This window comes from Lytechinus variegatus, chromosome 5 (genome assembly GCF_018143015.1).
Source record: "Lytechinus variegatus isolate NC3 chromosome 5, Lvar_3.0, whole genome shotgun sequence".
In the NCBI taxonomy this organism is placed as follows: Eukaryota; Metazoa; Echinodermata; class Echinoidea; order Temnopleuroida; family Toxopneustidae; genus Lytechinus; species Lytechinus variegatus.
This window is the reverse complement of record NC_054744.1, coordinates 34,416,777-34,428,031: the sequence shown is the minus strand read 5'-3', so window position 1 is coordinate 34,428,031 and position 11,255 is coordinate 34,416,777. Positions and strand designations below refer to the sequence as shown.

The 11,255-nt window shown below is 37.5% G+C and overlaps 1 protein-coding gene across 1 annotated transcript; it reads left to right on the top strand.

The window, feature by feature from the left end:
- The first annotated feature begins 929 nt into the window (after positions 1 to 929).
- LOC121415991 (protein C1orf43 homolog) lies at positions 930 to 10,944 on the top strand. Its single transcript, XM_041609416.1, has 6 exons — positions 930 to 1,055; positions 4,541 to 4,811; positions 6,378 to 6,547; positions 7,306 to 7,364; positions 8,415 to 8,511; positions 9,910 to 10,944. Exons 1-6 carry the CDS (start codon positions 990 to 992, stop codon positions 10,153 to 10,155), a joined length of 909 nt encoding a protein of 302 aa, XP_041465350.1. The 5' UTR covers positions 930 to 989; the 3' UTR covers positions 10,156 to 10,944.
- The last annotated feature ends 311 nt before the right edge of the window (positions 10,945 to 11,255 follow it).

Here is an 11,255-nt window from a genome sequence, read left to right as displayed (position 1 = left end):
ATTTTCTTCCTCTCGCGCATCGCGCTCGCATCAATTGTTTAGTTACATACACTGTAAAAAATGAGTGCTAATTAAGCACTTACAGTGCTTGTACTTGTATAGTGACTGCACTACGAATGTTGATTTTCTAGTTTAAATTTGAACTAGAAAATCAGCACTAAAAGTGCAGTCCCTATACAACACTGTCAAGTGCTTAATTAGCACTTCATTTTTTTACAGTGTACCTATATATCCCATTTATTGATATAAAAAGTGCTTAGAATTACAATTTTTCTTAGTTCGCAAGTGTCAAAAAATTTGCTCGCGCTTCGATCGCGCTCGCATTATTGAGATATATACCGTTTTCGTGGTTAACTATAAGCAGTCCTTGAAACAGGTCCATTTTCGATAATGCTAGAACAGTTAATAAAAATTTCTGCTCGCGCTTGGCGTCAGCAGTAACCATCTAGTTACATACGAATATTATTCAGGATCATATCACTTAACATTGCCCAGAATATCACATTTTCAGGACAAAATCGGGAAAGTTAAAAAAAAAAAAAAAATCGCTCGCGCTTCGCGCTCGCACTTTTTATAGGCCTAAGGCTTATGAGATGTTTATGTTGTTTTATAAGAATGAAAATAAGGAGTGACTGATCGGGGAAATAGTATAGGTGAAGATAATTTCGGGCCCCGTCACCTATTGGCGAAAAGCAAGGACCCCCTAGCTGTGCCCCCCCCCCCGGGAAAAAATCCTAGCTACGCCACTGGATGCAGGCCCTGCCAGTCACCGATTTCTAAAAGTGCTCATTAAACGTACCCGATATGATATCGACGTACCGACCGGGAACACAGCTCTTGCTCGATGCTTGTTTTGTGTTTGTTACTTTGGTTTGTTATCTTCACACGATACGACCACGCCTACTCATTTGCATTCGGTCGCCAGAGTACATACAACTACGCCAAGCAATTAAGCCGGAATCACTCAATTTTAAGTCATCTGGAGCAGTATGGCAGGCAAATTATCGCCAGTTTTACCAACAACTCTCATTCTCATAGCAGGATTTGGAGGTTTGGTAAGTTACGTCTATAACCATTTAGTTTCCATGTAGTGGGACCGACAGGCGCCAATTTCACCAGCGCAGCAGGGTACGCAATTTCTTAATAATAAGTGAACGGGTCCTTGCACGATTTTTTGACACATGTATTCGAATAGCAGGTGAGCGAAATCGCCGGCTATAGCACGCTTGTGTCTTCTTAGAGTTGGATGGATGTTGGGTGTCCGGACACTAAATTTGGAAACCTTCTTTGGCGCGCCACCTTCTTTATCTTTGGATTGCACAAAAAATATGAATTCAACAGTTGTAACTTTCTTCAGTTTTTTTCTCTAGAACTAGGTCTAGTCCATTCTTATTCTAGTCTAGATCTAGGCCAGGGCCACTCATTCAATGAACAAGGTTATAATATAACCTTGTTCTCAGTTATATCTCCATGTGTGGCAAAATAATGGTGGCAATGTTTGGCTTAATTTCTCTTTTTATATGGGACAAATGCTTGTTTTTCTTACACTGTCAGTTTTCATTACAGGCATTAATCATATAACTTGGCTCTTATGTAAATTTAATTCTTGAAATTATTTTTTTCTTAATTAAATATAGAGATTGAAAAATGAAAATTTTCTTGCCATATTACTTTCCACCAATAGAGGGCGTACACAAAAATATGCCCAAAATTCAAGTTTTTGAGCGCTCTGGTGAATGCAAAAATTATTCCCAAGTTACTAATGAAAAATAAATTGCAACTGTGTGGAAATCAGTAATTTTGGTCACAAAAGTGATATTTTAATGATTTTTCAAAGTGTGTGCTATGTACAGCATTGGCATACCATAGTCCTACCTGTAGATTCCCCACAGGCAGGATGGTAGCAGTGAACCAGTGGCTAGAACCTAATTGCCTGAAACTCTGCTTGTTGTTACGTTAACTTTTTCAATTGCCTTATTGTCTGTTTTAAATTGATTGCCCAGACACACAACTTGAACTATTTATTGTCTTGTCTATAGGAAGTGTGATTGTGCATTGTGGATGGCTATATCTTGAAAAGTGAATATCTCGAACAGGATGAATATGATCTAGATCTATTCTTATTAATCTACGATCGATGAACAGGCACTCAACTCAAGCCTACAGCATTGTGGACTAAGTTAAAGTAAAGTAAATTAAAGTTATTATTTAGGTAGACCTAGATTAGTCAAAGCTGTGATTGGATGATCAGCAACATGCCAATACCTATTAATATCGACTAAAAATATCGGCAAAAAGTATCACAATTTTAAGTTGTTGTTTATCTAAAAGTTTGGGGATATGTTTATTATGGAATGTGTTTAAAGTGTTATGAGGTTCTAGCGATTAATAACTTGAAGGAAAGAACTCTTGTTTTCCAAAATAAAAATATAGGGGGCCTACATGTTTCTGTAGAATACGTATTTTCCTAAAAAATCAAAGTCCCCAACGTAACATATCAATAACTCGTCGATCGAGATTCAGGACATGTTTCAAAATTGCTTTTAGGTACTAGTAGTTAAAATAAATTTTATGAAATTGCTGTAGGGCAAGTCCAAGAAAAGGTCACCCTAGAAGGCAAAATTTCATCTTTAATTTAAGAAGTTATCTTTGGTGGAGTAAGAAAGCCTAAATGTGGAATTTTAAAATTTCATTAAGAAAAATGTGATAATATGCATATTTATGCTAATTTGGGTCACCTAATTTGCATAATTGGTAAAATGGGCGTTACGTATGGGACAATTATAAAAACTCATAGAAAATAAAAACAAAACTTGTGAGATTTAGTCATAGGTGGGACATGGACCCCCTAACATCTTAATACTTATGAGGGAAAAAAAGTGGTGTCATCTAATTAATTATGCAAATTAGGTCTTGTCCAAGGATGGAATGTCCCATACGTAACATTTTGAGGATGTTTTTTTTAGTTATTTCTCATAATACAATACTTTTATTGTTGCATCTCTGGGAAGTTCTAATTTATAAAGTATGAAAATGTTATACCACAAAAAGTTTCAAAAATAGAGTTTACTTTTTAATTAAAAGTTAATTAAAAAATTGTTACGTATGGGACAACATGTTACGTATGGGACATTTACACACAATGTCAATGGGGAGATTTGTGTACAAAGTGAATGGAGAAAAAAAAATTCAAGAGTGCTCTAAACAGTGATTATTTACCTTTTCTTTAGTTTTTAAAGACTGATTTGTTATAAATACTGATTAATGAAAACAACTGAAGCGAAAAAATTTTGAAAATGGAAAAAAAAGAAAAAAAGAAAAAACAATAGAAATACATAAGAAATTCATGAAACCATGAAAAACAAGAAAAAAAAATGTTAAAATGGCTAATTTCCTTTTCAGTCATATCAAATATGTCTCAATAGAACATTTGAAAAGACAGAAACTCTTTGGTTATTTCTATATTTTAAATTATTTCAATTTTTTTAATTATGGGGAAAATTGTGTACGTACTCTATGGGGACAAAATGTCCCATACGTAACTGTCCCATACGTAACATGTCATTAATTTGTTTAATTAGAGTCTGTGATTAGAGGGATTTGACTTATGACATGAAACTTGCCTTAGATATACTAGAGTATTGTGAATTCTATCACACTAAGTTACAAGTTGTCAAATGAAATACTTTCAGAGAATTCTCAACTTGAAAAAAATGTTCTAAAAATTGTCTTTTTTCTGCGTCCCATACGTAACGGCCCATCTTTTCTCTCTAAAAGGTCAAGGTCAAGGTCATATGTCACCATTTTTTCCATGATTATTCTTCTCCTAGATGTCTACCATCATGAGGGTATTCAATCTAATCAAAGTCAATTAACACTATTTTTCAGGTCATTGAAGCCTCTGAAATGTCCCATACGTAACGCGCGCGAATTCTTGGACTTGCCCTGTAATGAACCCTTGTCCTCCAAAAAGTAATATAAATGACACATTTTTCTGACAATAGCAGAAAGGAAAATAAAACAGAATAGAAGTCGAAAATATCTAAGATTACTAAATGGATGATCAGTTTACCTTTTGTTATGAACTCCCGTCCTCCAAAAAAATGCATTATTCAGACAACCCCGGGAAGGAAAATGAAATAGACATCTTAAATATCTAAGATTACTAAACGGACAATCAGGAACATTTTAAAATTGTTTTCTCATGGATGGATTCATACTGTACATTGCACATTATTTGGCGCAAACTGTATGACATCACAATACTTGTGAGTAAAGTATTTTCCCTAAATTTGGTGTTACATTGATGTGATCTCAATACGAGTTTAAGCATTTTACTTTGATAATAATAGCCCAGTTAAATGCTAGTAGAAATACCTGCAAAATCATTGCTTTCAATCGAATACCAGCCCAGATGCCTAAGTTAAGTAGGCCTACATGCACATATTCGGGTGAGCTTAAAAAAATTAGTCCAGAAAAGACAAGTTTTTAATTAATTTAGTGCCTGGTTTCATTTCTGTTTTTGAAATTCCATTTTTAGTTCCTGCTCATGGTTATGCTCTTTGCCAAACGTCAAATCACGCGCTTCAAATTTCGATCCCGGAGGACCCCTCACACCGCTGTTGGTCACGGGGCACCGAAGCGACTACAGTTGGAGATTGAACATCTGGTACAGAGGACGCAACAAATCAAAGGGTTTCCAACGTTGCTTGCGGATGATGACTACAGGCTACAGTATCTTGCCAACACAGAGTCAGATAGATGCACTTATGTCTACAGAATGAAAGCAGTTGATGCATTCATTCATTTCGGTAAGAAGATAAATTCATTGGTGAATAAAGCATTGCAATATAAAACTATACAATGTAGTAGTAGGCAAAAAAAAAAGATTATTCTGATTGCTTATTATTTTTAAATTAATTTGGAGTGTTTGAAGGATCATTGTGTTTACTCTCCCCTTGTTATATAAAGCCAGGCTGACACTTGCACGACTTTTGGCCACGATTTTGTCGTGGCAAGTCGTGCCATTTTGGGGCACGAACTGGGAGGCTCCCGCACTGTTTTACGACTTGTTCACGCATAGTTCACGACGAGTTCACGAATGCGTGCCCGTCAGTGTCCACATTGACACGAACTGGCACGAGGATGTCATGCATAGTTTGCGCATAGTTTACGCATTCCCCGCATTGGCACGACGAGTTTATGCAATTCGGACGGTATCGTGCTGAACTATTTGTGAACACGACGTGAGCTGTTCGTGAACCATTCGTGACAGTCGTGGCATGGCACGCACTGGCACGCATCCTCCCGCATCGTCCCGACGAGTTCACGAACAGTTTGCGCATAGTTCACGACCCGGTGGCTAAATTTTGTCGTGACCAAAATTTTGAACATTTCAAAATTCTCGTCCCGACATGGCACGCAGTCACGACGTGTTTACGCACACTTCACGCCAGTTCACGACTAGTTTGCACACTGGCCCGACTTTAGTCGTGCCAATGCGTAATTCAAAATTGTGCAAGTGTCAGGCTGGCATAAGGCTTGTATTCTGAACTCTGGTGTAAAGTTGCGTTGTTTAACTATGGATAGCCACTTGTGACATACATGTAAATCTCTAACAGAAGAGGTTCAACTGTATCAGCACATTTGACTTTACTTTCAAATTATTGACCTTCTTGGAAGGATTTAATGAGATATTTGTCTTCAAGCTAAGTGATAAAAGTTGCAGTAAACACTAATTTCGTGAAAAAATCTGTAAAACCAAGGCTAAGTATGACTATATCATTGTGGATCTTGATCTGGTACAGTTACATTAAATGAACTTTGTCAAATCATAAAATCTAAGCTGAAATACGATCACACTGAAGATCGCCAACACAAATAAGTGTAGTGTAGTATTATTGCTGGAATAAAGACCCAACGGAAGTGACCGAATCAGCGCTTATTTTGCTTATTTCTCGGCAATTACACAATTTCTTCCAGAATCCTTTGGCACATATTTTTTATTCATACATGTTAGATTCTGTAAAAAGTCATTTTGAGATTGTTAGCAGAACTGGAATTTACCTTTAACCATTAAAGAAATAGGGAAGAGCACAGTAAACATACTTAACGTGCAATATTAGCAAAACTGATATTTGTTGCTTCCTATAATTTTAACACAGAGTTTAAAAGTGCATACTTTGTGTGCAGGGTTGCAAGCATGCTAGGAATACCAGGATCCATTAACCAGGGTAATTATAATTGGAATGTAGAGCACTTAAAACATAATGTATTTAAAGCACTGTGTGATCTTATCCTTTTATTATTCATTCTTTGTTTACATTGACTGTTGCATACTTACCATATTTGTCATTTGCTGTTTTTTTTCTCAACAGAAGAACAGGTCAAAAAGTTGGATGGGCGTCTTTCTCGGCCTATTGGTGTGAGCGTTCGAGAGCATATCAAGCAGCTTAAAGTTTCACCTTTGACCCCTCTTAAAGGAGCCAGCGATGCACTATGCAGGGCATACATTGATGCGTATGAGCATGCTAGGTTTGGATGTAAGGTAAGTCCCCCACAGTCATAAGATTAGAAGTTAGGTTTTCATGTGGAAGCCTGTACAAACTTTCCCCTATATTACTCGCCTTTTAAAGGCCATTTAATTTGGAACTGACAATTTGCTCCTGCAACCCAATCAGTTTAAGTATGTGTGTTCTTGCTGCAGATGTTATTCAAATTATGCATTTTTAATAACTGATCTAATCGATTCTATCAATCATTTTCAAGAATCTTGATGGAAATTTGCGTTTACTTTGTAAATATAAAAGGGAATGAAAAATCGTGCTCCTTTTGCCATCTTATATATACGGTATCATTAATTTTCCAATGATGATAACTTCACCTTTGAAACAGAACCATTTCATAAAGCATAAAAACCAAAGTATCTTATTATTTCTGATTTAAAAGTGTTGCTGGTAAATCTGCATTATTCCCCCTCGCTTTTTAATATTTTTTTGTTTCATTTTTTGTTGAGCATTGTATAACTATCATCATCATTGTCATCGCCACCATCACCAATGCCATTGATATTGTCATGACCACAGCCATCACCTTTGTTATCATCGTCGTCATCGTCCTCTTCATCATCATCATCATCATCATCATCAACATCATCATCATGATGATCATCAATATCGTAATCCATCATCATCTTTAACATCATCATCATTGATATTTTCCATCATCATAATGATAATCATAATAATTTGTCATGTTTAAGTATTCATTGTTTTGCCTATCACCTTTTCCTCTGTTTTTCTTCAGCCATTTGGAGAAGCTGAGTACAATAACTACATGGCATTACTTCATGAGCTGATTAATTGGTAAGTTAGGATAATCAGGGGGGCGTTTCATCAACATTTTTGTCCGACAAGTTGTCAGATCTGACAACTTTCCCTGATTCTGATTGGCTGACAGGTACTGTTACTATGGTAATTGTCGGATAAAACAAGATTTGTCGGATAAAATCCGCTCCCCTGGTCGGATGGTTTCACCAAAGTCAAATGGAACTAAAATATTTAAATTTAGATAGCTGAGTGAATGAAATAGCTATAATTTTTCGTTTATAGTATCATCTGGATGGTAAATATTGAACCTCAACCCACGGATTACCCCAGGAGAGATCGGACGTCCTCGCACCGTTTCTTTGCTTCCCAAAGAGTGCAACATTGAATTTGAAAGCCAAATATTTCTCTCATGTGGAAGTAACTTTTTTTAGATCAGATTGTTCAAAATTTTTCTCTTTCGAGATTTTTAAGCTCCCAAAACATTCAAGGCAAAGTTACCTATATGAAATTTAAGCAATGTTGTTGATAGCCCGTAGACAGATACCCTTTTTTGTCATTTGATTGTTCAGCAGGGTATTAAGGAGTCTTATAGTTTGAACAATCAAGATTCCTTGATTATCAGAAATCACAAAAACAGTTGACCTATTTACATGACCTTCCAGTGGTCACACACGATGAGCAATCTGACTCGGTCAAGTATCCCACTACAGCTCCTATGACATACCAATCAACATGCCGAGTGATGCATGGTCGTCATTGTCGGGACTTGAAATAGTTCCAATGTTTAGAGTTCATAAAATAAAGATTTTTAGCATTGATTTCTTGCAAGTTTTTGTCCAATATCAAAGATAATAGCAATGTAATTTTGATATTAAATCAGTAATGGACATCTGGCATACATCTTGTTAGTGTAAAAAGTAGTATTCAGTTGCCGATTTTCGGTAAGTTAATCAAATGGTTTGTTTGGGTTTTACTCCTAGGCCTAGTTTTATGGATGTGACTTTTTTCAGTTTGCCTGCTTTGGTAATGTGTTCAATGGAAATGAATTGTTATTTGCATGATATGAATTTGTATTTGAACCCATAGTTTACGACATAAGAGTCATAAAAAGAGGAAAGTCAGTCAAGCAACACATCCATCCCAAGGTGCTACCAGGTCTAGTATCGGCAGTCAACTTTCTCAGGTAATTACCTCATCAGTTTGACCCATCATCTAAGAATCCATCAACAAATTTTTCTGGCTTAACCAATTTATGACAATGAGATTCTTACCTACATTACTCTGTGATGATAACCCAAGTCGCTCTTCTTGGTCACTTTCACCAAAAGATGCATGACATGTTGACCGATATCTTTGCCTAAAATACTCAGGTCAGTATAGGGTCAAGGGAAATGAAGTCAAATGCAATTATTGTATCCCCCGAACAGAGTTTAGAGGATACTATGGATTTGGCCTCGGCACGTCCACCGCAGAGATTTCCTTGTGAGCGCTCTATCAGCTGCATTTCTTCTCCGATCGTCTTCAAATTTGGCATGAAGGTTGAGTATGGTATAGCGAAGAAGCCTGTCGATTTTGGTGTGGGCAGAGGTCACATGGTAAGGTCAAAGGTCATTTTCAGGTCAACATTAAAGTTTACATGCAAGACTCTCTTATGACACCTAACTCTGCAACCGTAAGTCACTTTTCAACCAAACTTGGATGGTAGATGGATTTGGGGTACCTGCATGTTATGCTGCAGTTGCAGGTAAAATGGTATGGTCAAAGGTCATTTTCAGGACAACATTAAAGTTTACATGCAAGACTCTCTTATGACACCTAACTCTGCAACCGTAAGTCACTTTTCAACCAAACTTGGATGATAGATGGACTTGGCAAACCTGCATGTTATGCTGCAGTCGGAGGTCACATGGTAAGGTCAAAGGTCATTTTCAGGTCAACGTTAAAGTTTACACGCAAGACTCTCCTATGACACCTAACTCTGCAACCGTAAGTCACTTTTCAACCAAACTTGGATGGTAGATGGATTCGGGGTACCTGCATGTTATGCTGCAGTTGCAGGTAAAATGGTGTGGTCAAAGGTCATTTTCAGGACAACATTAAAGTTTACATGCAAGACTCTCTTATGACACCTAACTCTGCAACCGTAAGTCACTTTTCAACCAAACCTGGATGGTAGATGTTCTTGGAGCACCTCCATGTTACTGCAGTCAGAGTCGCATGGTAAGGTCAAAGGTCATTTTCAGGTCAACGTTGAAGTTAACATGCAAGACTCTCTTTCTCCGGGGACCTGCATGCTAGGGTCATTGTCACCATGATAATTGTATTTTTGGTCAAATTTCTGTGTGAGCTCTATATATCGCAATGACGGATGATGCGATGGGTTCGGGGGATACATGTGCTCGGCTGCGCAACCCGCCAAGCATCTCTTGTTACTTTAGTTGTTTTATTAATGATTTACATGTATCAAAGCTGTGATAAAAATACAAAGCTGGCCTCCTAGTAAAGGCTAACTTATTACCATCTTTTCTCTTGCTACATGGTGACCTACATTTTTGTTCTCTTTTCATGATTTTGTGTCTAGGTATCTGGACCATCTCCTAACCAGGATAACACCTCCTCGAACAACAGAAACACATCATCTCTAGGGAGCATCCATCGCCATGTAAAACCTCAACAACTCAGCCCAAAGTCCACTGGAGATGAGACGTCTAGACTGACCGATGGAAGCAGTTCTCAATCGCAGACCATCTATGACGGAAGCACAGAACGCATTCACTTATTAAGAAACCCTGACAGATTGCATTATGCAAGGAAGGATACAACCTGAGTTTGAAATGAATTATTTTGTTTAAGAAGCATTGATTGTTGATAAGACATCCAGGCTGACTGATGGAAGCAGTTCTCAATTGCAGACCATCTATGACGGAAGCACAGAACACATTCACTTGTTAGGAAAACCTGACAGGTTGCATTATGCTACAAAGGATACAACTTGAGTATGAAAAGGATTCTTCTTTTGTTTGTTATGGACTCAATGTTGATAAGACCTCCAAACTGACCGATGGAAGCAGTTCTCAATCGCAGACCATCTATGATGGAAGCACAGAATGCATTCACTTGTTAGGAAAACCTGATAGGTTGCATTATGCAAGGAAGGATATGACCTGGGTTTGAAATTGATTACATATTTTGTAAAGGACTTGTATTCCATCATTGTCTAGACTGAAGGTGAAACAGCTTTCTCATTTATGAGAACTTGCCGATTGACACTAGTATTGCAAGATAGTGCATGTGTTTGTGTTTTATACAGATGTGCAATATGATTATTTATGTGGAGCATTGTAGCCCAGTGGATTAATCTCCTGAACAGATGTTTGTGGGTTCAAGTTCTGGATAAAACAGGACTTGTCCCATGAATTATCTGACAAGTCCTTTTATGAAATGTACCCCAGGGCTCCTTGTTTGAGTTTTCAGGTCAAATTGCGTCTTTGATATCACTAACAAAATGCTTTATAAAACATTCACCTGACCCATACTTCTTTGTTCATTCATTCATCAATCGCAGCGGTGGAGTGTTGTGGCCAAGAGGATTAGTCTTCTGACTTTTAAACAGAGGGTCATGGGTTTGAATCCCAGCCATAGCATAATTTCCTTCAGCAAGAAATTTATCCACATTGTGCTGCACTCAACCCATGTGAGGTGAATGGGTACCTGACAGGATTAAGTCCTTGAATGCATGAGCGCTGAAAGGCAGCTTGAGCTATTGCCAGGGTGATAATAATGATAACATCGCGCCTCAGAATGGAATATTTCTTTGTTCATTCATTCATCAATCGCAGCCGTGGAGTGTTGTGGCCAAGAGGATTAGTCTTCTGACTTTTAAACAGAGGGTCATGGGTTTGAATCCCAGCCATAGCATAATTTCCT

Bases quoted from the DNA above. Each gene is read 5' to 3' on its own strand.
- LOC121415991 (XM_041609416.1), top strand. From the start codon at position 990: ATGGCAGGCAAATTATCGCCAGTTTTACCAACAACTCTCATTCTCATA. The intron at 4,812-6,377 runs GTAAGAAGATAA...TTTTCTCAACAG, and splicing joins TGATGCATTCATTCATTTCG to AAGAACAGGTCAAAAAGTTG. The intron at 8,512-9,909 runs GTAATTACCTCA...TTTTGTGTCTAG, and splicing joins TCGGCAGTCAACTTTCTCAG to GTATCTGGACCATCTCCTAA.